The 27,709-nt window shown below is 39.4% G+C and overlaps 1 protein-coding gene across 4 annotated transcripts in view; it reads left to right on the top strand.

Annotated features, from left to right (window-relative positions):
- Positions 1-26,813, top strand: part of LOC138742553 (uncharacterized) — a 38,402-nt gene extending 11,589 nt beyond the window's left edge. For 3 of the 4 annotated variants that reach the window (XM_069897110.1, XM_069897111.1, XM_069897109.1), the window contains 6 exons: positions 4,456-4,581; positions 6,405-6,545; positions 13,339-13,466; positions 21,709-21,841; positions 22,275-22,428; positions 23,138-26,813. In XM_069897110.1, coding sequence (XP_069753211.1) covers positions 4,456-4,581; positions 6,405-6,545; positions 13,339-13,466; positions 21,709-21,841; positions 22,275-22,428; positions 23,138-25,526 — 3,071 coding nt within the window. In that variant the 3' untranslated portion in view covers positions 25,527-26,813. Of the gene's footprint in view, positions 1-500; positions 699-4,455; positions 4,582-6,404; positions 6,546-13,338; positions 13,467-21,708; positions 21,842-22,274; positions 22,429-23,137 lie in introns of all 4 variants that reach the window. The other variant, XM_069897112.1, reaches the window with a different exon arrangement.
- Positions 26,814-27,709: the final 896 nt, after the last annotated feature.

Below are 27,709 nucleotides of genomic sequence, written 5' to 3'. Positions count from 1 at the left end.
CCAGGCACTTACTGTGGTCAAAAGTATATCCATGTAATAGTCGGCCCCATAAATTTAATGTTAAAAAAAGCAGTCTAAAATACTTTTACTCGAGTATATAAGGTAGGTGGATTAGTGCTGCTGTGTGATTAGTGTTAAGTAACTGTATAAGCCAACCAGACCCACTTAAATCACGCAGCATAGTCATCAATCCAACTCTAAGATGATATCAGTTTTGGAGCTATGTAATTTTTTTCTTGCATACTCTATGACCATGAATAAGAGTTTTACTGATATTTTGTAAGCATTTAGAAAGTGAAGAAGAATAGTCAAGGTGCTTGTGGTTGGTGTATGATACGTCCACAATGAAGAATGAGTGAACGACTGCAGGTGTAACAATAAGTAATCAGTTGGTCACTAGTGAAGCACGGTTATCCAACATAAGCTTCACTGAACCTGGCTCAGAAATTAAGCACTCTCACACAGTGCGAGCAAATGCTGACTGGTTCTTTGAATTATAGAAGGAAAAGCAGAGGCTGAACTGTACTGAATATTATGAACGAGGACTGAGGATGCACCATGACAACAGGAAATGACCCGAATTAGGGAGCACGTCACTTCACTTTGACCAAAAGTGATTTTGTTATGAACACTGAGACATTCATCAATTCAAGCATGGTAAAGATGAGATAGTATTTCTCCAGGATCATGAAGGAAACGTAAGTTGGAATAGAAGTTGAACACATTGAAATATTAAAATATTAAGACATATACAGTAAATGTCCACGGTATAGTATCCACATATGTTCTGGGAATTCAAGAGCCTGATGGCTTGGGGGCTAAAATTGTAGGCCAGTCTGGACATAAGGCCCTAAGTGCTATGGTATCTCCTACCAGACGAATGAAGGGAGAACAGTTTACATGAGGGATGTGTGGAGTCCTTCACAATGTTTATTACCTTTCACCTGCATCGAGTGTTGTAGATGTCATTCATGGTAGGAAGAGAGCCCTTCATGATCTTTTCTGCTGACTTCACTATCCTCTGCAGGATCTTGCGGTCAGAGAAGGTACAGCTTCCAAACCAGGTGGTGACGCAGTTACGCAGGGTGCTCTCAATACATCCTCTGTAGAATGTAGTGAGGATGGAGGGTGGGAGATGAACTTTTCTCAGCCTTCGCAGGAAGTAGAGGCACTGCTGGGCTTTGGAGCTGATGTTGAGGGACCAGGTGGGATTCTACGTCAAGTGTACTTCAAGGAATTGATACTCTTGATGACATCAATGGTCGAGCTGTCAATGTTCAGTGGACCGTGTTCCCTCCAGGCCCTCCTGAGGTCGACAGCCATCCCTTTTGTTTCAGATATGGGTTGTTGGCTCTGCACCATCTGTTAGCGCCTGCACCTCATCTTCCTATGCCGACTCGTCATTCTTACTGAACAGGCCCATCACGGTCATGTCACGATGATGTGGTTCGAGCTGTGTTTAGCTGCACAGTCACGAGTCTTCTGTACATATACCTAAATATTTAATCTCATCCATCCATTTAAATTGAACATCTTTTTGACATTGTGAATAATCACCCTGTTGATCCTAAATGAAATATTCCCAAAAAAAGTATGATTGTGTTGAATGCTGAGCTGAAATCAATAAATAGCATTCAAACATATGAGTCCTTCTTTTCCAGTGGGTGAGGGCTAGATGGAGGGCAGAGGCGATGGCATCGTCTGTAGAGTGTATACGAACTGTAGGGAGTCTAGTGACGGGGGCAACAGGAGCCTGATGTGCCCCATGACAAGCCTCTTGAAACATTTCATGAAGATGGATGTGAGTTGTATCCATCCAAATGGAATCTATTCAGATATTTATAGGAGAGGTGAAATAGGAATTGGGAGGTGACAACATGTTTAAGTACTTAGTTGGGGATTAGAGATTATATGCCGATTACCAAAATAAAAGTTTCTTGGGGTGCATTTTGACGAGCATGTGATAATGGTGATTTCAAAAATGGAAAGGTAAGTTGCCTAGATGGAATGGCCCATTACAATGCTAGCAAGGAATGGATTTTGACAACACCTGAAACCAGGATCAAAACTATGTGAAGGAGCAAAACATGAAAGTGTGCAGACACCATGGTTGAAGCAAAAAATCACAATACAGGTCAAACAATGTACTTTATGTAACAAAATTAACGATAGATAACCAACGTTTCAGGCTTGAGCCCTTCATCAAGGATTCAGCAAAATGGTGGGGCAGGGGGAGGAACACAGTCTCATAGGCAGGGGGGGTAATAGGTGGATAAGGGAAGGTGGGCATCCTTGCAAACAAGGAGGAGAGTTGGCTCTGTGAATAGAGAGCTGACAAAAAGAAGAAGGAGGAGTGGAGAAGAGAGGGAGAATGGGTAGTAGGCAAGCAGAAACCAGAGAAGTCAATGTTAATGCCATCTGGTTGAGAATGCCCAGACAGAAATTAGAGTGTTGCTCCTCCAATTTATGGTGGTTTTGATTTGACAGTGCATGAGGGTCGTGAATAGGCATGCCAACGCGGGAGTGGGGTGCATAATTGTAATGGTTGACCACTGGGAGATCCCTGTTATTGATGCAGACAGAGCTCAGTGAAATGATCTCCCAGTCTGTATCCAGTCTCTCTGATGTAAAGAAGGCCACAACTTTACCTTGAAGCTCTGATGCAGTATGACCATCTGTTGCACAACTGTGCTAAATGGATATAAGACCTTGAGGGACTGGGAGAGGTAGATATTAAGTGAGGTTAGAAGTTGATGGCTACCAGTAATAAATTTGGGGCAAAGTAAGTCCATAAATTCTTTGTATTTGTTTGGGGGGGTGGGTGGTGTTAAAATTGATGCAGATGTTGAAAAGGACAATTTTTTTTACAAAGAAAGGAGAATTCATTATAATTATTCTTCTTGGAACAATGACTTGGTTGATACTGTTTGATATAGTCAAGAAAGGTCCAGCAGTGGAAACCTAGGCCAGAGATATAATAATTACACATGTCTATGATCCTTAACTACAGTGACATTTGTTATGTAGGGAAGATGACAGTCTTCTATACAAGAAATATACCACAAGAGAAAGAAAGATTGTGAATTAAAAATCAGTGCAAAAAGATGAATTAGAATATGTCTAGAAAACCTAAGTGCTGAGAGAAGAATTAAAGTCTCAGGGCTATGTTTTGTGGACATGGTTGAAGGAACTGGAGAGCACTAATGGTACATCTGGAAAGGAAATCATTGATAATGCAAAGTGATAACAGGTTAGTTGGCTTTATATCTGTGAAATGCAAGGGCTTTAATAAAAACTGAAATGACTACATGTCACGATAACATGGATTTCAAAATCGGTAGCTGTGCTTGAAGATGATTGTCAATCATGGAGAGAAAATGCAGTAGATTTCCTGTAAATACATTGTGGTAGAGCTTTTGACTAGTTAATCTAATGATGTTATCATGTTTTCTTATGACACAGAGGGGGTCTGTGACATGAAATATTATTAGAAAGATGTACGGAGTATAGAATGACTTCCTGTCATTTCATACTCCTTAATGTTTAGGATTTTGGGGGGCAGGGGAGATTATGGATGCTGATCCCGTCATGAGCACTTCTGTTCACTATATCTATAATACGAATAAATGATTTGGATATTAGCCAAAAGGGAGCATTGGTGAAGTTGACGAATGATACCAAAATAGGAACTGTAGTTAAATATAAGAACCAAACAAAGGCATAAGGTGGAAAGTAATAAGATGAGATAATGGCCTAAATTCTGACTACTATATCAGTAAGTGGAATGTTGAAGTATTCTGATTAAAGGAAAGTAAAGGTATCTTGTGGGACCAGTTCACAGATCAAGCTGTGCAGGGAAGCGAACAGAATTCTAAATTTTATCTTAAGAGCTATTGAGTGTAAGTGCCATGCACCTACATAGAATGCTAAGGACACAGTTAGAGGTTAGCTTTCATTATTAAATTCTTAAAACTTATCTAATGGTAAATTGATATCTATTGTTCATGAATATCCTCTGGACATTCCATGGCATACAGAGCTCCAAATAATAGAAAGGAAAAACAGCTTTGGAGTACAGAGAACCCAGACTGATCAGGACATTATTTGTTATGACAAAAGTACATTTCATCATTACGTGACTTTCATAGAGATTGTCCAACACATTTGGAACTCAGAGGATATACATTAACAGTAGGTTTGAATTTAGGCTTTAATAATTTAATAATGAAATTTACTGTCTAAATAGATGAAAATTTTCAAAGATAAAATAAAAGCTGAATTAACAAGTGCCATAGCAATTTAATGCAAGAAAACAGAAGAAACATACAGTAAGTAATCAGAAGCTGGACTTTAGAAATGTAAAAATAATCAATATTTGTTTTTCTTGCTTTGGCATGTATAGGTCATGTGAAATTTGAAGCATTATTCTTAATTTCTGTCACATGTCAATTACAGAGCCTAAATTTGGAGCAGCTGCGAGAACAATGTGTATTGGTATGTGCTATTCAAAGGCAGAGCAACTGAATGACCTCTTGCAAGCCAGCATTGAATGTGGACAAATGACACACAGTTATCCAGCAGGTAACATGCATGAATGATCCTCCTGCGAGCAATACTCCAACAGTACATCAAAGGCATTGTTCATTGGCAATAACAGAAACCAAATAAAATAGGATTCACAGTACAATGAATGGCAGGCAAACCACAGTTCTAACGTTATTCATTAAAATATTGCTTTGCAGAAAAGAGGCCTTACATTTAGGTTGACAGCAGTCATAAAATATAGATGCTTTAAATAACAGTACTTTCTTAATACAGTATAAATGACACATTTATAATTTTTGCATTCATGTTAATAAAGTCAAGAATTATTAACAATCTTAACCACTGTATTGATGAGTCAGATTCACTTTTATTCCTAAATGTTCATGTACATCACATAGAGTAAGATATGGGGGAAAAAGTAAGCCATTTGACTCAACCACTCACCCCATTCATTTTGCTTTACATGTATCCATCCTCTTTCTTCTTCAATTCAGTCAGGGCAACACTGTTTTTGCCTCTCCCTCTTTTGATGATATCCTTCTCCCTCTTATACAGTAGTTATCCAGCCACCTCTTAATTTATACAGTTCACTTCAAACACTTTCATGCTTTGATGATCCTTCAAAATAGTTGTTGAATGTCCGTCAGTCGTCTGTGGTCATAACCTTTAGTTATACTCTTTTGTTCAAATTAAAACCTTGCATAATTTTATGAATATATTATTTTGTCAGTCATCAAGACTGTTCATTCCTCAAGGAATGTCATCGCATGTTTCCGGTTTCATTCTAAAAAGTCCTTTCTTACATCCTCTCCAGTGTCCTTATATCTTTTTTTTCAATAATACCTGCATTTTGATCATAGCCATTAACAGTAAATATATTGCTTAATTTCAATCTATTCCTTAAAATGATATTGTATATCTTGAATGTGATGCAATAAGGTCGTACAAGAGGAAGACTTAGATCTTGTTTTCCAATCTAGCAAAACAGTTAATGTCCAAGAAACAGTTATTATTAAATCTTAAGTTGGAAGTTAAGATGCTGGGTTGTGTATTTGAATATTCAAATGGGTGATTCAAATCAAATCACTTGGAATTGTCATGAACGTGGAAATTTAAATGAGGCAAATGAATAGCTTCACCTGGTGTTCTCTATATCTTTTAGAAGTGGACCTATATTTCTCTTAAATTTGCATGGAGTTTTTTGTTTCTGCTGCACTTCACTTGCTGAATTATTCTGTTCTTGACTGGTTTGATGTTTTGGAATAAAAGAAAGGTCGGATGATGGTAAACAAGAAAATCTGCATTTACTGGGATTATAGTGCAGTACGCAAAAGAGCTGGAGAAACTCAGTAGGTCACATAGAAAGTAAAAGGCAGTTGATGTTTGGGCCTGTCTTTCTTCAGGAGTGTTGAAAATGAGGCAGACACCCAAATAAAAAGGCGGGGGAGGGGAAGGAACACAGGCTAGAGGTAACAGGTGGATGCAGGTGAGAGCAGAGGAGAGAAAGAAGCTGAGAAGTGAGAAGGGGAAAGGGTAGAGAGCTCTCAATGAGGAGAAGGAAGGAAATGGGCCAGAGAGCTGGAAGAAAGGAGATAAAGGGATGAGCGAGAGGGGGTTAATGGAAATTAGAGAAGTTGATGTTGATGCAGGATGATTATATATGCATGTGGATGCACTGATTTTTGGTATAAGGAAACGGAACTACATTGTGACCTGTGTAATTTGATCAATCATTGTTAGATTCTTTGGGTCTTTAAACAGGTTTAAGAGAAAAACAGGTTTTAATTTTGAATTTCGAAGATTTCCGTTTGGTTCTAATTTAATACCCGAGACAATAACACAATACATGTTCCTCTTAGGATTTCTAGGTACCTTCTGTACAGCACTTTTTACGTCATTTGCTATTCAAGGGAAGCCTGTTGCTCAGTGGGGATGGAGGATGATGGAATTGATGCCAGCTGCAGAACAATACTGTGAAAGGAAGATGAAGCAGTTTTCAGGTAGTATCCAGTTTAATTTTTTTACATTAAATTTTACATATTTCTATAATATTTTTTAGATCCTGACTGGAATAAAACAAAATCAATCCTCACAAAGAAATAAACAAGTTGTCAAAATATCTTGCTACTTACTTGTGTTAGAGAATATTGAGATGACTAATAATTGCTGTTTTAAAATTGCAAGATATTTCTCATTTACTTTTGCTTGAATGAAAAAATTAATATATTTGGATTTAACACAAATTTACAATCAATCTATATGTATGAATGTATGGATCTATACATAATTTAATTATGTCCCACCTCCCTATCTGTTTCCCTCTAAATTAATCTTACTTACCTGTTCATCAATTGCACCCAATCCATCCTCCACAATACAACAGGATGTAGGAAGAAAATGGATCATCTGGAGAAAACCCACCCAGTTATAGGGAGAATGTGTAAATCCACAATTATTGCACCCAAAGTCAAGGATGAACATGTGATGGTTGAACAGGGATGCAGCAGCACTAACTGCTATAACATGCTGTTACATAATATTGGCTCCTTCTTGATGCATGCAGCCAATGAGCAGCTCTTGCCCTAAAGAAGGAGACAGCAGATGTTAATAGTGAATTGACTAAATGTTTTCATTTGAATGCAAAACTAGTAATCAAAAACTGTGGGAGCCATATATTGCATCCAGTGCTCCCATTGTGGCCTTCTCTACATTGGAGAGACTGGACACAAACTGGGAGATCGCTTCGCTGAGCATCTTTGCTCTGTCCGCATCAATGATGGGATTGCCCAGTGGCCAACCATTTAAATTCTGTATCCCATTCCCATGCTGACATGTCTGTCCATGCCCTGGCAAACCAAGCCCACCTGTAAATAGGAGGAGCAACATCTAATATTCTGTCTGGGCACTCTCCAATAGGACAGCATTAACATGGACTTCTCCAGTTTCTGCTAGACCACTCCCCATTCTTCCTCTCTTCCCCACCCCTCTGTCTTTCCTCCAACTCTCCATCTCCTTCCATTTTCATTCACAGAGCCACCCCCTCCCTTTGTTGCTGTTGTGCCCTCCCTCGCTCATCCACCAATTACCTCTTGCTTCTGGGCCTGTGCTCCTCCCCTGCCTCTTCCCCCTCCCCCCCCACCATTTTATTCAGGTGCCTGCTTACATTTTGCTCGTACATTGATGATGGGCTCAGGCTTGAAACGTTGGTTATGCACCGTTATCTTTGCTACGTAAAATACACTATTTAACCTGATGAGTTTCTCCAGCATTGTGTTTTTATTTTAGTAACCATAAATTGTGTGGTTTCTCAAAAACCATCACTGTTATAGCTTTCCTTCCTCTTTTTATTAACCACAACAATGTCTGTAATAATGATTATTTGAATCAAATTTTACAAATGGAAACATCATATTTTATATTCAGCTGTCAACTAATCACCCATAATTGCCCTTGAATGCCAGCTTTCCATGCCCCTTTGTTTCCAACTGCCTCTATTCAGTGCTCCTCAAAATCTTTCTAGACACAAAGGCATAGAGAACAAGGAATTCGCTATGAATGTTTAAGAAATACAAGCTTTCTGAGTGTTGGAGTGTTTTCTCCAGTTCTGGATTTTAGTATACTCTATTTGTAAAGGCCTCAGAGAGGGTACAGCAGAGAATTTTACATAGATGATTTCCAGCGGGGGTGGGGGGGGGGGGGGGGTGAGACTTCAGTTAGATGAACAGAATGGAAAAGCCAAGATTGCTCTCCTTGGAACAGAAGCAGTTGTGAAGAGATCTGATGGACGTTTTTAAGGCACAAAGAGCATGAGCAGAAGGGATAGATCAAAATGGCTCCTGTTAATGAAGGAGTAAAAACAGGAATTATAGTGATTGGCAAAGGAACTAAAAAACGTCACAAGGTAAATATTTTGTTAATGGTTAGGATTAGGAGAGCATTACCAGCGTTAATGCAGGCAGATTCAATTGTAGTGTTCAAAACAGAGCTGGAAGGAACAGATCTGAAACGCTGTTGGGGGTGGTGGGGGGGGGGTGAAATGAGGGTAATTGTATCGCTTTTGCTTAGAATGAGTACAAATATGACAGGATGAATGATCTCCTTCCATCACCTGACCATTCTTTGATTCATTATTTCATTTATAACATCTGTCTTTGTTGAATGCATCGGTTTTTTTTTTATAAAGCTATAATGATTCCATGGTGAGAATGCTACTGCAAAGGTAAAGCCACTGCTAATCTGAACATTAAAAAGGTAAATGGTAAAGGTTCCATTAATACAACATTTAGAATGTAACATCATGAAATTCTTTAACTTTTGTCTACTGATCTCTAACATACAAGAAAAATACTGTCTGTAAAGACTGTTAATTATGAATACAGGATATAATATTGTTCATACATCCCTGTTAACAAATAAAAAAAACCTAAATAGAACTTTGGACAGCTGAGATAACATGAAAGGTTTCTGAAGTATTGTAGCTATTCCCATAAGTGCTGTAAGTGCTTTGTGATGGCTAACAGTACACTTGACTGTTCATTTTAGTGAACACCACCAACTGCCCTCCCCCATTCCTGCATAGTACAGCAAAAGCAATAAGCAAAAACGTGTCTGAATACTAGTCTTCATATAGCATCAATGCATTCCTTTGATTTCTTACTTAATTTTCCCTTATATTGTTGTAAAAGGCACTGGTTACCTAGTCCCAGGGCTGGTGCTACCACTAGGCGAATGAGGCAGCCGCCTGGGGCACAGACCTCAGAGGGGTGCAGTCAGGGTGGCCTAAGTCCAGTGGTTACCAGACCTGGCGCCCAGGGAGAGGGCCTCCACGATGGTTAGCATCAGTGCCCTCTTTCACATCCAGTTACGCTGCTGGGTGTGCCTGAGGGCCGCCCGACGAGCGGTGGAGCGCCTGAAAGCTGCCGGAGTCCAGCTCCACCTCCCCGCTGGCCCGCTTCTCCTGCAGTTCTGCACTGAGCTGGCCGAAGCTGCATGCGGGAACCTCGAACGCTGCTAGATCAGCCCTCTCCTCTTCACCCTCTTTAAGGGACCAGACAACCACTTCACCGGCAGTTTTCTCCAGGACCATGACTTCAACATCCTCAAGGTGTTGTCCGTGCACCTGCAGTGGATGGCAGGTGAGCAGGTCAGACTCTCCATCATCCATTTCATCTCCGTGCTGACCACACACAATGCAGCTGAGGTGGTCTCTTGCCTCCTCCCTGTTGCCCTTCGATGCCAACACCTTCCACATCTGGCACTTACCCGCAACATCAGCTTGGTTGCGGCCGTCATCCATCTGCTGCTTGACTGGAGGCTGGAGCCCCGCGGTGCCACTGTCTACCCATCCCTGGAGCACCTGAGCAATTGCAGGCGCCATCAGTAGATGTCTGCTTCCTCTGCCGAGAGAATTAGCAAGTTGCAGAGAACCAGGCAAACTGAAAAAATACTAAATAATTAAATTTAATAGAATTAATATCATTGTGCAACAGCCTGGCATTACCTAGTGCCATAAATAACCCCTTTATCAGCGGGATTGATGTTACTCATTCAGCCCAGGCAACAGGTCATCTCGGATTGTGGGATTTTGAGTGGGCTCTGACTGGCCAGAGGTTCCCGTGCTTTGGGCGCAGGGGACAGGGAGAGTGTGTGTACCACAGTCGGGCCCAGCGCTGAGAAATACCTGTGCCAGGGGAACCTAAGCATCACAAGGCGAGAGGGAAGGTGATTCTGGTTGTGGTGACGGGCATAGGCTTTGTTCACCATGGCAACATATCAGGTCGCTGAGAGAGAGAGAGAGAGAGGAGAGAGAGAGGGGTGGGGGAGAGAGAGAGAGAGAGAGAGGGGTGGAGGAGAGAGAGAGAGAGAGAGAGAGAGAGAGGGGTGGGGGAGAGAGAGAGAGAGAGGGGGGTGGGGGAGAGAGAGAGAGAGAGAGAGGGGTGGGGGAGAGAGAGAGAGAGATAGATGAGTGTTTCAGCTCAATGAACTGGGGTTCTCTCTCCACATATGCTGCCTGACCTGCTGAATTTTCCATCACAATTCCAGTCCATGACTTTCTCTTCCTTTAGCGTCTGCGATACTTATTCTTCAGGAGTGAAGTTCGGGGGAAGGTGGTCTAATTTTTGGGGTTTGGGCGTTGTTTGAGAACGATGGGGCGGATCAAACACAGCGCCAGTGAGAGGTGGGACATGTCACCCAGGGCAGGACAGAGCTCTCCCCTGGCATCATGCCCACTTTTCTCTGTCCACCCGATAGAGCTGGATGTGTGAGGCAGGGAGAGAGGGTCTTCCCCAAACCCCACTCCCCATCTCCAGCCAAGACAGATAATCAGGTGTCCACCATCCCAAACCCAGGCCTGTGGAACTATGCCCCCTCCCCCCCCAGGAGTATTTGGAAGTAATCAGGTGAAGCTGATGCTAGGCGAGGTGACATGAAGTGTGGTGCTGGCATGGCATAAAGGCAGATGCATCCTTACCAGTTTCAGGTTTTATGCTTTTCATTTTTACTGCAAACTATCTGTTTTTGAAAATCAATGTTGGCAATTTTTTGGGGGGGGGGAGTGGTTGTAGTAGTTGGCCTTACCTAAGGCCCAAAATAGTCTGGCACCGACTGGCCCTGCTGGGGATTTAAAGCCCTTTTATGTTGGTGTGGCAGTGGCTCACTTCCTGAAGGGCTGAGTTAAAACAATCCGAGTTCACTCGGCACCATTGTAGATTTTGGACAAGATTTTCATTCAAAACAGGGACGGGAAGGTTCTCTGGAGTTAAGTTAGTACAGGACAGAGTCCCTTCCATTTTTCTACGCGCTATTACTAAACAGTAGTAACACAATAAAATAAATTGTATTAAAAATATCATGCAGATTGTGAACTATGATTATTGCAGAACAAAACATCTATGGCAATAATGGATCACGTGGAACACAGGGACAATAATGATGCATACATCAGGATGCTCTTTATCGACTACAGTTCAGCATTTCTAGATTTCAGATTTATTGTCAGAGTACATATATTCAATCCTGAGATTCCTTTTCCCTGCGGCCGTGACAGTATTACCACTAGTTGATATGCAAAAAGTAAATAGTACACAGCATAAAACATGTAAACTGACTGTGTAATACAGAGAGAAATAAAAAAATGAAAAAAGAGCACAAGAGTCCTTAAATGAGTTGGTCGTTGAGGAGTCTGATGGTGGAGGGGGGGGGGGGGGGAGCTGTTCCTGAACCAGGTGGTGCGAGTCTTTCCTGATGGCCGCAGCGAGAACAGAGCACGTGCTGGTTGGTGAGAGTCTTTGATGATCGCTGAACACCATCAACTTCTCCCTCCCTGCCTCAATATCATTGGGTCACTATTCCTTGCATTCTGCGTTTCTCTTAGTAAATATATTTGCCTTGCCATCTTTTACATTTCTTCTCATTTCTCCTAAATGTATTTCCTAGTCCTCCCTCACAACATCTCTGAAATATCAGATTTCAAATTGAGATTTCAGATTTATTATCATACGTGACATTCTCATACTGAGATTCTTTTTTTTCTGCAAGTGAGGCAGAATTACCAGTTATTGGTAGAGCAAAAAAAAACTAAATCAACATGTAAACAAATAAAGAACAGACAACAGATAACAAATGTAAACAAACTGGTTGTACAATACAGAGAGAATTTAAAAAAAATCAATATAGTGCAAAAAAAACTAAATCAACATGTAAACAAATAAAGAACAGAAAACAGATAACAAATGTAAACAAACTGGTTGTACAATACAGAGAGAATTTTAAAAAAATCAATATAGTGCTCAAGTAAGAGTCCTTAAATGAGTCCCTGACTGAGTTTGTTGTTGGGGAGTCTGATGGTGGAGGCGTAGCCGCTGTTCCTGAACCTGATGGTACGAATCTTGTGGCACCGATACCTGCTTCCTAATGGCAGCTGCAAGAACATAGAGTGGTGTGGATCCTTGACAGTAGCATTCCCTGTAGATGTTCTCTATAATGGAAGGTTTTGCTTGAGATGTCTTGGGTTGAGTCCAGTACCTTTTGGAGGGCTTTATGCCCAGGGGCATTGGTGTCCCCATACTAGACTGTGGTGAAGCCAGTCAGAACACTTTCCACCATACATCTGTAGAAATTTGCCATGGTTTTTGGTGCCAAACCGAACCTCTGCAAACACCTGAGGAAGTCGAGACACTGATGTGCTTTCTTCACGATGCCATTAGTGTGTTGGGTCCAGGAAAGATCCTCCAAGATAGTGACTCCCAAGAACTTAAATTTGCTCACCCTCTCCATCTCTGATCCCCCAATGATCACTGGATTGTATCCTTCTGGTTTTCCCTTCCTGAAGTCAACAATCAGCTCCTTGGTATTGATGACATTGAGTGCAAATTTGTTGTTGGTGCACCATTCGGCCAAGTTTTAAATCTCCTTCTTGCATGCTGACTTATCCCTTTTCTTTATACAACCCACTATCATGGTATTGCCGGCAAATGTGTAGATGGTGTAATTGTGTTGAGCCACACCTTCATAGGTGTAAAGTGAGAAGAGCAGGGGCTAAGGACGCAGCCCTGTGATGTTCCGGTACTGATGGAAATTGTGGAAATGTTCTTAATAATCCTCACTGGCTGTGGTAAGGAAATCCATGATCCAATTACACAGTAGGGTGTTGAGTCCCAGGTTTTGGAGGTTGCTGACACTTGAAGAATGTAGACTAGAAGTATTATCGATCTCTCTCTCTTCTGTTGTCATTTTTAAAATCTAAATTCAGATTCTAAATATTTTGCATGTTACATTTGTTCATGTTCGCAGATTACCGTGAGAATTGGTTTTCTTTTGAAGCTAAATGGCAATTTTACCTCCAAAAGAGAGGAATTGAGAAGGATGGAAGTGATAAGGCAATATTTCCTAAAACTTATAATATTGAAGAACAAAACAAGGTAACATCTGGATGAAAATGTGGTTCATAATTAAAAAGTATGCATCCTTCTTCTCGAAAGAAATGAATGAATAAATAAATCTGGGTTTCCTCCATTTCGACCCACAAGTATGTACCGGGAGTGTAGGTTAATTTGGCGGCACGGACTCATGGGCTGAATGGCCTGTTACTATGCTGTATGTCTAAATTAAAAATTAAAAGGTTCGCCACCCCTGGTCTAGAGTGATACTAAAACAAGTTAAGCAGTAGTGAAGTTGAATGAATGCAGCGAGCATTGTTGCTGACACGTTGAATTATTGCGCCATTGTTGGTAATGCAATAATAAAATAAAATTTTGCAATTTTTGGTTATTATATTAAAATTATAAACCATGTTATATCAACACCTATGCTGTTCAAAACCGTGTTATACAATATATCTCTGTATTTGCAACTGCCACATGCCATTGTCATATATTTAAGTTTCAGTGTTTCCAAACATAACAGCACTTACATTTCATTGTCTGACAGTGGCTTAGCACATCCAATGAAACGTAAAACTGAAATGCAACATCTTCAATAAAGGATTTATATTATAAAATAATAATGGGTCAACAAAAAATTGCATCATGGTAGATCATTAATATAGTAAACATTGTAAGGCATTATATGAGAAGGAAATAAAGTCCATTGCAATCGAGAAGAATTTTTGTAGCATTGAAAATCAAAGAAAAGTCAGATTTATGGCTGTTAGGGAACCATACTTGTTGTTCATGTACAATATCAGTCAGCAATGGCCATCAAGAATGGTAAATAAGCAGGGAGGGGATTAGGGAGGAGCAATGCAGTTAAACTGAACTGTAATTACTTGTCAATGCCAAGTTGCCAATAGCATCTCCTAAATTTTTTATTTCTAAAAATAGACTTTATTCGTGATAAATTAATTACAAAAAGAAAACCATTCCAAATTTCTTCAAACCCTTCATGTCATTTCATGTCCATACATTCCCATCATTGTAAATTGTTACATAATCTTCCTATTTACACCATATTTACATTATTGACACCTCTATGGCACCTTGTCATTACTTCCCCTCTCTTGTTTGAGGGGGTTTCCCTCATTCTCTGCCCCTCAATGCCCAGTGACAGAAGGATTCTAGCCTGTGGTCCTTCCACACACCACCCTCACATTGGCTGCACCAAGACTCAGTGTGTGCCTTAGCACGTATTCCTGCAGCCTGTAATGTGCCAGTCGTTCAACATCTCCATGAGCTGGAAGACCAACAAGGTTCAGGCAGACCAAATTGATGATCTTCCAGTAGTTCTAGGTGTCTGTCTCTGTGTACGTCCCTGACACAGCCTGTAAATCAGAGAGTCATCTGTCACACTGCTGCTGGGGATGAACTGTGACAAGGATCCTTGCATCATTCTCCACACACTCTTAACAAATATGCATTCTGTCTCGAGGACAACGTGCATTGGGGGTGATGTTCCAATTGTATAGGAAGAATCTGATTGGGAGAGCTCCTCTCAATGCTAGCCAGGCCAAGTCCTGGTGCTTGTTTGTGAGCACGATCAATGAGGCTTCCACCAGATGACCAAAACGGTCTGCTTGGGGAACCACCCCACTATGTCTATCAAGTTCTCATCCCTTAGTATCTGGAGGATGTTCTGTGCTGACCACTACCTGATGAACTTAGTGTCAAAGTATTTGTCTGAAAAAACTTTTACACAAAGGATAGGTGGTGAGGCAAAGACCTGCTGACTTCAACATAGTACAGCAACAGGCTAAGCCCATCCATCGCAACACCTGGGACAGGTAGAACCTTGGCACATAGCAGCATTTAGTGCCCTCATACTTTGGTTCCATGCACAGCCTGTTGCAACCACACATGAAGGTGGTCATCATGTTACCTCTACTACCAAGAAGGACATGAGCATCAGGAGCATGGAAACACCACCACCACCAGGCCCCTCTACAGATCCCACATCACATTGATGTGGAAGAATAGTACAATTCTTCCTCATTGGTGGAACACCCTGAAACCACTGTTGGAGGACTTTCACCAGGACTACAGCAAATCAAGCAGGTTGCTCACCACTACATTCACAAATACAATAATGGATGGGGAATAAATGCTCATCTTGTCAGTGACACTAAGATCCAAAAAAATACATTTAAATGAACTGAATCACTTGGCTAGAAATTCCACTGGATTAAAAAATCTGTTTAAGCATGAGTTCATTTCAAAATTGTGATGTAGCAAGTATTCCATACTTTACCACAGATTGTTGAATGTTATTTTGAATATTAAATTGAAAAATTTACTGCAGTCTATCAATGATAAAATGGCATGAAGAAAATACTGGCTACTTTCCTTCCAAATCCTCAAATTTAATACATAGGAGATCCTATAAAATGACATATTTCTCTTATATAAAACTCTGAGCCTTTCTTTTCATTCATTAAAAAAAGAAAAGAAAGAATTAACATTGTTTGAAAATCATTTTCTGTCTTTTATTTCATGAATATTTTTGTTTACCCCAAGACAAATAGCATGGAGGGATTTATTGACCTTGTAAGTGTTAGGGAGAAACAAAGTTTATTGGTCACTCTTTAATAATTATATAATTTATGTACTTTTTTCAGTCCCTTGCCTCCATGGATTATCTCATACTGATGAATAAAGCAAAATGACTATGCCTTATTTAATTTAAAACCATTTTGTAAGATTATGATACTGTAAGTATATATGTTAAAAGTCAAAAAGATACATTGCACTTAAATCATATCATTTCATCCAGGGTACCCGACATTTTCAATCAAACAAATTACATTGTATTAATATTTTATTATAAAAAATGAAATTCTAAACACACTCTCAATAAAGAAGTTGTTTGGCCAAAAACAAGACAGAATTCTTATCAGAGAGATAAATTACCTCATTAGTCGACACTTCTATCATTGAATCAAATCAAAGATTATGAAAGTAATTCAAAAAGGGTCCCCACAGTGTTTGAAAAATTGGATTTAAATCAGAAATTGAGCATCTCATCTTCTCTAAATTGAAACATGACATGATGTCACATCGCCATTGAGCATGAATAAGTGGGGTAACATCTCTCCATCTGAACAACACCTCCTGCCTAGCCAGAAGAGAAATAAAAGCTAATTTATGCAGATCATATGCTGTTAAAGTTATGTCATTCTCTCCAACAATACCAAATAAAGCACTTAAGGGATTGGGTTTAAAATTAACTTTAAAAAGTACAGAGAAAGTTTGAAATATTTCCTTCCAGTGTTTCTCAAGACTCTGACATGTCCAGAACATATGAATGGAGAAGTATCTCCATTGTTGCATTTATCACAACAAAGAGATATATCTGCATAAAAATGAGATAGTTTGACTTTGTACATGTGAGCCCTATGGACTACTTTAAATTGCAGGAGAGAGTGGCGGGCACATAAAGAAGAGACATTAACCAATTTGCAAATTACATTCCAAGTTTTTCAGAAATTAAAAGCTGTAGGTCCTGTTCACAGGCTTTTAAAAAAAATTTATCTGAGGGAGCCTCTCTTATTCTGAAAAACATATTATAAATGTTAGATATTGAACCATTATTAAAAGGTTGTAAATTAAAAATTACATGAACTCTTTCTGATGTCTTTTTTTTTCCCCAAAGGGAGACATTGTATAAAGTCACAGCAAGGGACAGAGGCCAATATCTCAGGATGCTTCTGAAAGGCTACAATTAGGCTACTATTATTGCTGGGATCGTGATAGAGAATTCCAGTTCCTGGGTAGACATCAAACATGGTTACCTGGCAGAGACAATATGGTGCTCATCTGCCTCACCGGGCAATGTATTATTATGAGGAATAGTTTCACTGATTTTCCATAGAATATTTATCCTGCATAAATTTCTGTTAACAGAAAAAACTGGAAGGGAAAATTAAAAAAAAAAATTATTTGGAGATACAGTGTATTATAGATCCTAGGTAAGGTTTGAATGATTACGTGAATTACATGCATTTTCTTTCATAATCAAAAGGATGTTTGTACGACTCTAAAGTCTTTCCATTTTTAGATCGCTGTTCTAAGCTATTTATCTTTGCCCAATTAAAAGTGATTGAGTTTTGAAGTCCTCTGGTACCCAGTCCTATATGAAGAAATATATTTTTTTAAATTTAATTTTAGATGTACAGCACAATAACAGGCCTTTTTAGCCCACGAGACCGTGCCACCCAATTGACCTACACCCCGGTATGTTTTTGTACAGTGAAATGTGGAAGACCTGGAGGAGACTCATGTAGGCATGGGGAGAATGTATAAACTCCTTACAGACAGAGTTGGGTTTGAATCCCAATTGCTGCTGCTGTAACAGCGTGGCGCTAACTGCATCCCCCCCCCTTTGCAAATCCCAAAAATGACTGTATATTTCCCACCAGCCCAGATCTTGCAGCCAACAGTGTAATTATGGCTGTTATCAATGAGCTCAATGATTAGCTGCCCCAAAGATATAATGATCTCAGAGGTATAGGTTTTCTAACTTTAATTTAATTCTGGAGTCATGGACAATGGCTTTCTGGTACCAGCAACCGTGATGCGATCAAGTAGACTGAACGGATGGAAGACATTTCAGACAGCATGTTATCACTGACAGCAACTTCTGGATTTCCGCATTTATCTTCAGGAGTTGCTGCCAGTTTCACCATCATTGCTACTACAAAGTTATGGATATTGTGTAGGCTTGCACAATTTGGGATCGGAAATAATAATTAAAAAGGGAAGCAGATACATGTAAATCTCAAAAATCATGTTATTGTCTATAATCATCTTGCAAAAAAGTTGACTTTGGTGGATGAGCCAAATTTTATTTTTCATCACCATGAACAAAAATATTTGGAAAAAAAAATTGAATTCCACCAAATATCGAATGCTACAGTCCAGTACTGGCCTTCTGGCCCTCAATGTTGTGCTGAACCTACATATTCCTAAAAAAATACTAAACCCTCCCTACCATGTAACCTTCCACTTTTCCTCTATCCATGTGCCTGCCTAAGCATCTCTTAAATGCCCCTATAGAACATATTATATTGAGTTAGTTCACTTTTCCTCATTTATTGCAATAATTTTATCAACACTTTCTGGTGAGGAAATCCAACTAATGGCCTTGGTTTCTCTCTGAAACAATAACATTCCCCTTACCCCATTCCTTTCAAATATTTGGGAGTTTAGGATTTCTCTGTCTGCATACACAAACATCTTGACAAATGCCCTTCACTGTAACAGCTCAGTCAATGGACTCCTGTGGAATCCATCAAAAGAGTTCAAAGTTCTTGCATTTCCACAGCACTTACACTGGGAATTCACTCACATAGTATCTTCACTAATCATGTGAAGAATATTATCTACGTGGAGTAGCCAAACATTAGGACATTTATGGTTTATTTCGCAATTAAATTTAGTTAAATGTTTAATGATTTTAAAATGTCTTTTTGATAGTTTGATTGTATTCTTTTAATGGTTCTGAACATTATCCATTAAAATGTTTCTCAGCATTTATTTTGAGAACAGAGATAGGATTTCCAGCTCAAGTCTTCCTGTCATTAGGGAACATGGAGAGCTTGCCACTGGCAGGACAAGTATAGTTAAACAGAAGACCAATCTTCTCCTCCCCTCCCTCTCTTTCCAGAGGGATTGCTTGGTCTGTGACTCGCTCATCCACTCCCACCAATCATTCCCTTGGCGCATATCCCCGTGACCACGACTTGCACTATTCAGGGCTGCAAACGTTCCTCCCAAGTGAAGGAAGCAACACTTCACTTGTGAATCTGTAGGGGACATTTACTGCATCCTCTGCTCCTGTTGCAGCCTCCTCTACATCAGGGTGACTGGACGCAGACTGGGAGATCATTTTATTCAGCACTTTCACTCTGTCCACTGCAGCAGATAGGACCTCCCAGTGGCCAACCAATTTAATTCTACACACTAACAGGTCTATGCATGGCCTTGTGTATTGTCAAATTGAGACTACCTGCAAATTGGGAGAACACCTTATATTCTGTCTTGGCACTCTCCAGCCAGAGAACATCAACCATCAAATTTTGTCAACCCCCTTTCCCCCAGCCTCTTCCTTTCCTTCACCTCCTTCCTTCCTCCAGGTCCCCACTGCTTTATCTTTCTTCTCCATTAGAGAGCCCTCACCCTATCACTTCTCAGCTTCATTCTCTTCTACCACCTGTATCTTCCTCCACTGCCACCTCTTACTTGCTAGTCTATGCTCCTCCCCTTTTTATTATTCTCCAGCACTTTTATACGACGGTTAAACAGTGGAGAAGCATCAGTTTTTTTTAACCAATAATAGTACGATTACAGCAGGAAAAATAAAGTCTTTGAATCTGTAAGTTCATGTTTTCAAGCTCATATCTTTTGTCCGATGGAAAGGGGGGGGGGGGAAGAGAGAGAGAGAGAGAGAGAGAGAGAGAGTATGATGCATTTATCAAAGTTGGTAAAAGATATTGTATAGAGCCAAATTTCCTTAGGCTTCTGAGAACATAATCATTAATGGCTTAGAAATCAGACAAGGTCATCAGAACCCTTCCGTATTACATGACCATAACTTTGCAACTTGGCTAATGGCTGACCAAAGTCAGCACATTTCTAAAAAGGGTCATAAAACAGAGGTACAATGTGTATGAATAGCCTGCAACCTTTACTCTCATCCAAACAAAATTCTCATCGGATCTTGATTTTCCCTTGTGACTATTTGTGTTCTATTTTTAATCTTGAATATTACAAGGCTAGGTTTTCCAATGCTGTTAAATATTCTGTTTAAAAAAAAAATTGGTTTCTGCTGACACTTTGCTGGACTTCAATGTTATGAAAACAATTGAAAATCAGTTTCTTTTCTCAGCTGTTGAAAAATGTGCCATTTTTCAAGCCTCATGAAAGCCTCAAGCCCAAAGAGTAAGAGCACATCTGTTGGGCATGGAGAATGTTACAGCTAGTCAATCTTGCTTTCAACTACACCAAGAATTTCATATGTGAATATTAAATATTAATAGGGATAGGAACTCCACCAGTTTTACACCCTTCTCCACAACCACTCGCCCAGGAAATTCCTTTTTTCAGGGCTGATCAGGCATTGCTATTCAATAAAGCATCCTGATGTAGAAACTGATTCCCAGCCAAATGAGCATGCAATTCAGGTGCAGTGTCCAATGAGACCTGATGTAACCACTAGATCCACAAATGTGCCAGCTAAATTTATAGTGAATAGATTAATTGAAAAAGTTTAAAACATACTCAGATGGAGGAGGAATGGGTTAGTATCAGTGGTTCTCAACCTTTTTCAGTCTAAGGCCCACTTGACTTCCAGCCAAACAATAACTGAGCAATATTTTCAATTCAAAGGCAGCTCTGTAAGAAATATCTTTATCTAATTTAAAATATTTTATTTAACATTTTTAAAGACCCACATGGAAACACAACCATGGCCCACTGGCTGAGGAAGTTGGGTTAGGACATCAGAAGGGTGTTCCTACTTGCTCATTGAAGTAGCAAGAGATTTAAGGTTACCATTAATGTAGGAGCCTGAAATGGTCTGTTTAAGACCCACTGGTTTGACTATTAAGTGGAAGAAGAAACCAACAACAGAAAATGAATGTATGGCAGGCAGTCAGTTCATTTTCACAAATGGGACTTCATGATATTTGCATTTAAAATAGACCTGCTGTGAGTTACAGGCCATCACTGGAAAAGAACAAAGCAGGTGGCAGATTTCTGGTGTAGAATGACCATGCTCGTGCCACCCATCACAAGCAATGTGATTCAATATTGAGGTTTAAATTTATAGATCTCTGCATCTTTATAGGGGTGGCATGGTTAGTGTAGTGGTTTGCCCAGTGCTGATTCAGCACCAGTGACCGGGGCCTGGGTTCCAATCCTGGGCTGTCTGTAAGGGTTCCCTGCCACCTTTCAAAATGCATCGGGTGTTGTAGGACAATTGGGTGTATTTGGGCCACACGGGCTTGTGGTTGAAAGGGCAAGTTACCATGCTGTATGTCTAAATTTAAAATAAATTTGCATTTAAAATGATCAGATCTGATACCTATAGATGTAACTCATTGTCTTCAAGGCAAAAAAGTATTGACAACAGAAATATTATTGCATCATGTTAGGTTACTATGAATAGGTGCTAGCCTTTGGAATGGACAGCTGATTGAAAGTGACAGCTGAACTTTTTTTGTAAATACAACAGCTGTTTAGACGCTGGCGTTTGGAATCGAGTGGAAAGGATAAAGGCCTTGAAACAACATTGATTACTTATGATGCTCTCTTGTTTGCTGGCTGTGATTGGAAGAAGCTGTGTTATTCAGCAATGTTTCATCAGGGTAAGAATTAATTAAAATTTTTAATTTACTGTTGAATAAATATTTCCCAAACTGCATCAATTTGGCTTAAATCAAGCTAATTGATGAGAGCGATAGAAAATTCCAAGCGGTATTAATGAGGTACCAATATATTGTCAATTCCTGTACCGAGCATGAATTTTATGGGTGCATTGTAGAAATCTTTTATGCTCTTTCACCATATTTAAATAATGAATATTCAAATGTTACTTTAATTTAAAAATACAAAAAGTTTTAAGCAGATTAATATTTTAATATCATCATTAGGTTCAAATAATTGCCAAACTACAAAATACTCATACTTGAATTGCTTTATTCCTCACTTAAACATCAGATACAGATATGCAATGCTTTATTATTTGAACAACAGTATTGATCATTTCATGTTGTGTCTGACTCAATGCCCTTATAATAGGAGAAAGTGATGCCACAGGTGCCATTGCGGGGTCACTACACGGAATTCTCTTTGGATTTGACTATGTTCCAAGGAATCTTTACCAGAACCTGGAGTTCAGAGGTCACCTTGAACTGCTGGGGAGACAGCTGTACGGCATTGCTACTGCAGATGGGTAAGTTCAACTGTTATGGAAGTTATAACCATATAACTGTTTACGGCGTGGAAACAGGCCATGTCGGCCCTTCAAGTCCACGCCGGTTCACTTGAACAACTCCACAAGTTGTTCAACATCTGAAGCTAAAACCAAATTAAAACATTTTTGCTGCACAAGTGTTTATCAGCTGGCAGAGAGAGTTACATTAGTTTTAAAAGGTAATTTTCCTGGCTTGCCTTGATGCATAATCCTTTTTGCATGTTGTTCATGTATATTTAAGTGGTTATAAATCAGGACCCTGTGTATATATTTACATATTTTATCCAAAGAAAGATATTAACAATATGAAAGGAAGTAACATGATGCAGAAGTTTCCAAATAACATTACAAGCGTACAAAAAGAAATGCACAGTAGGAATTATGAACATACATTTAACAACCCTATAAAACATTCAGATTCGCTTGATGGCATAAAATCAACATGCTAGTTATGTTTTCAGGAATGTTTATTTACCAGTTTATAGGCTTTTTAAAGATCCAAATAACATAACATCAATTCCCAAATAAACCTTTTATTTGTAGTAATACACAGTTTGTTTTGCACTACTTCTTGTGCTATTCTTTACACTTTTTCCTGCACTGTATTTCTTTTTTCACTGATCATTTGATCCTCCTTGGTGATTTGGTAGTTTTCATCTGTTTGAATCTAGTCATTATTTTGTTCCAGATCTTTGCATTTCAGAACAGATGACAATCAAAGACATGAGATCATAGATGTGCGTCAGATTGCCAGGATGTTTGTGAACAAACGCACATCAGATAAAATTAACAATTTGATCAATTACATAGCTCATCTGGAAAAGGAGAAGAAAGCAAGCACTGAAAAGTCCGTCTGGTTGACAAACATGTTCGCGACAACACAAGTTAGCATAAAGGCAAAAACATCCAACACTGAAGGAAAGCCTCGACCAACTAAATTTCAGCTCCTACAGTCAAGGTTTACAAAGATAGGTTTTCAAAATAAACTGGAGAAATTAGAACGTCCGGAGTCAAAGACAAAAAGAGTTTCAGAACAATCAAACACTGCTGCAGACTGTCCGAGTGGCACAGACAAAAGAGACACTGACCTCATTGTGGCTCAGCAAAAATGTGATGCTGCAGGATCTCAGAAGATAGAGGGTAGTCTTGGAAAAACAGTTCCAGAAAATGATGTCACAGAATCATTCCAACGTCACGTCAGCAATCCTCAGCTTTCCAAGATTGATGATGGATATGCCAACTTTACCACAATGCACAAAACTATTGATTTGGTAGTTCAACAAAAATGTGAACCTCCAGTTCTTAAAAATGAAGATACTACTCTTAAACACACATGTACTGAAAGTGGTATTACAGATCCTTGTTCAAACTTCCAGCAATCTACTGGGAAGCAATCATTTCTTCCAGAGGAAGCCAATGACACATATACAAAGACTTCCACAGAAATTGATGTACACATGCAACTAGATTCTCCAGATGAGAACAAAGTTACTCTAACTGAATCAACTTTGCAAACTGCAACTGATATATTATGTCCAAATACAGATATCCAAGGTGATTATCAGACTAAAAATACATTAACAGCTTCAATCAGTGGTGATGTGGATGAAAACAGTGGACAAAATAAAAGTTTGGTTGAAAGTACAGATCAGAAACTTCCTTCGCAAGGAATCGTTACAAAGTCTTCATCAAATATATCGGAAACAAATCCATCTGATACACTGAATGTCCAAGATGTCCAGACTACTGAATATAATGAAAATCCAACAAAACCTTCAGGCAGAGGTACCAATGAGCTTGATTTACCACACCGTTTGACTAATGATGGGCAAATCTCTTTGTTGCAGGTCACTGAAGATATTTTATCTATAACAAATAACTCAGAAGAAAATCCACCACAAATTGTGAAAGAAAGAGCAGAGGAAACAATAAAATCATTCCCATCTTGCCCAGATTTATCCCCTGACATTCCTGAGACACAAACACAAAAAAAAATGTTGCAAAAGCCAGAACCCTCATTCACGACTGAAATGATAACATACGTTGAACAAAATTTTTGCAAACGGTACAAATGCCTGCTCAGTCAGCCTAATGAGTTGGTTACTGAAGATCACAGTGGCATGACAAAGGAACATTCTCCACAAACATTTACAAAAATAGTGGAAAAAACACAAACGAGAAACATCAAACCATTTACCAACTTAGGCAAAAATCGATCAGTCAAAGAAACCGCACTAAATTCAGAACCTGCTGCATCAAAAATTCAAATCTTTCCTCACAATGAATTACTGGGAATGAAAGATGACACTCCAGAGAAATACACAAGGGAATTAGTCAATACTGCTCTGCACCATACAGATGGATTGCAAGAACAATGTCTGAAAATTCAAAATATAAACAGAGAAGACGCTGCAAATTCACAAATCAAAAACTTACAGCTATTCACTAACTGGCATGAAAAGCAAAAGCTGTCAAGAATTCAACAAAACTCTGATTCAGGATCCTCTACCAAGATTCAAATTCTGTTGGGGATGGAGTTAATAGAGAAGGAACAGGAGGATAATCAGTACTGTTCTATCCTCTGTCAGTCCAGGGACTCAGTCAACACAACTGTGCCACTGACAGTCGTGCAAGAGCAACACCTTCCAGAAGCAGTGTTTGAAATGGAAGAGGAAGCTATTTTACAAACTAGAAATCCTGAGTCATTCTCTGGCTTGTACAAAAATCAAAAGCTAAAAGAAATTCCACAAAGATTGCAGCCTGTTGTCACAACTAAAATAAAAGGTGACCATCAAGGCAGAGACATCTGCAATCACCCTAATGAAACAGTTAATGTCGTTAAACATACTGGAGATGTACAAGAATCTTTTCCTGCTGTTGATGTCAATACCAGAAATGTTGCCTCAGCATTGAATGAATGCACAGGTTCCACAGCTTTTTGTGAAAGGAAACCATGGAAGTACAAGGCATTTAGTTATGCTGAACCTTCAGTGATTTCAAAATCTAACCGCAGAGTACTAATGAGAGCCACTGATGTCATACAATTTTCTTCACCACAAAGCTTTGATTCCGCCTGAAATGGACACAATATAAAGGATTTTTATCTTTGGAATAAGAAGTCACTTCATATTTTAGTGTTTTATATTACAGCAGTGTTAGATTAATAGCATTACAGAAATATAATTTCTGGTTCTTATATTTAGTTTTACAGAAATATATTATGGTAGTGTTTTATATTACAATACAGCGATCCATACATGTGGCTGCTCTTCATCGACTACAGCTTGGCCTTCAATACCATTATTCCCTCTGTGCTGGTCAAAAAGATACAGACTCTAGGCCTCTGTGCCTCCCTCTGCAACCCCTTAGGCCTCTGAACCCCCTCTGCAACAGGATCCTTGACTTTCTCAACAGAAGACCACAGTCAGTACGAATTGGAAACAACGACTCCTCCTCACTGATCATCAACACAGATGCACCCCAAGGATGCGTGCTTAGCCCACTGCTCTACTCATGATACACCCATGACTGTGTGGACAGGCACAATTCCCATGCTGTTTACAAGTTTGCTGAAGACAGCACAGTTGTTGGCAGAATCACAAATGGCAATGAAGAAGCGTACAGGAGGGAGATAGATCTGCTCATTGAATGGTGTAACGACAACAACCTTGCACTCAATGTCAGCAAAACCAAGATGATTGTTGACTTCAGTAAAAAGTCAGGGGAATATGACCCAGTCTTCATTGAGGGCTCAATAGTGGAGAGGGTTAAGAACTTCAAATTCCTGGGTGTCAACATCTCCGAGGATCTGTCCTGGAGCCTCCATGTTGATGCAATCAGAAAGAAGGCTCACCAGTGGCTGTACTTTGTGAGGTGCTGGAGGAGATTCAGTACAACTTCTACAGAAGTACCATAGAGAGCATTCTGGCAGTTGCATCACTGCTTGGTATGGAGGCGCCAACTCGCAGGACAAGAATAAATTCCAGAAGGTTATTAACTTAGCCTGCAACATCACAGGCACCAGGCTTCACTCCATCAAAGATATCTACATGAGGCAGTGTCTTAAAAAAAGCAGCCTCTATCCTCAAAGACCCCCACCACCCAAGGCTTGCCCTCTTCACTCTGCTACCATCGGATAAAGGGGCCTAAAGACAAGCACTCAACAGAATAAGGACAGCTTCTTCCCTACTGTCATCAGATTCCTGAATAATCAATGAACCAAAGATACTCCCTTACATTTTGTGCACTATTAATTTTATTTTTTTAAGGTAATGTTGTAAGATGGTTATAATATGAATGTTTGCCTTATAATGCTGCCACAAAACAGTGAAGTATCTGTAAGATAAATCTTTTCAATGCCATTATCTCAAGGCTAGATCAATTTACTTCACAATTCAATCTAAATATGTAGTGTAATCGTAGTGATTCTTCTCTCGGATGCATAACTGATTAGCAGGGTCAGTAATTCCGGTTTCTACATGCTGTTAGCATCTATAGCTTCTTAGAATAGAAGAGGATGACCAGGAGTAACACGTTAGCTCTAGTAACATACTTATTCCATGCTGCAGAGGAAACAGGCCACAACTGAAGCAAAAAAAGAATCCCTTGAGATCTTGCTATAAGGCAAATAATTTTTAAACATGTGGTGAACACCTCAGGAAAAGCATTTTTAAAAGCAAATATAGGTCATTTATTTGCATTATTTATCATTCATAATTATTGCTATCTCCAGCGACTGACAAATTCTGGTTCTTTTAAAACAGTCAATGCACCCATTTTAATAATATCATAACTTAGTTAAATCATATTATTTGGGAAAAAAACAGAAGTGCAGCACCGATTAGCATTCTATTGAATGACTACACAAACCAAAACCAACAAAAAAACTTATATTTCATATTAGAGCAAATCAAATGCAAGGATGCAATTCAAAGTAAAGCAATGCAACCTGGCCCCTGGAGGGGAGCATCTCCGTTGAACAGGTATGGTTGAATATAAGTGATGTAGAACCATTTAACCCACAAATATCTGACAATTTACTTGTACCAAAACCCCCGTTAACCTTGGATAATCGTGTGAAGCAAAGAAATCCCTATCCATGGCTTTTTGCCTTAGTATGAACTACTTTAAATTCCTCCTCCATTCTAATGCACCAACATAGAAGCATAGTTCATAGAACCAAGGACCTCTGACAAAGAGATACCAAACTAAAATGTTAAGTTTCCCATTCCAGCATTTTAGAACCATAGAACATCACAGC

Source organism: Narcine bancroftii, chromosome 9, assembly GCF_036971445.1.
Source record: "Narcine bancroftii isolate sNarBan1 chromosome 9, sNarBan1.hap1, whole genome shotgun sequence".
Lineage (NCBI taxonomy): Eukaryota > Metazoa > Chordata > Chondrichthyes > Torpediniformes > Narcinidae > Narcine > Narcine bancroftii.
This window is presented reverse-complemented; position numbering and strand designations above follow the sequence as displayed.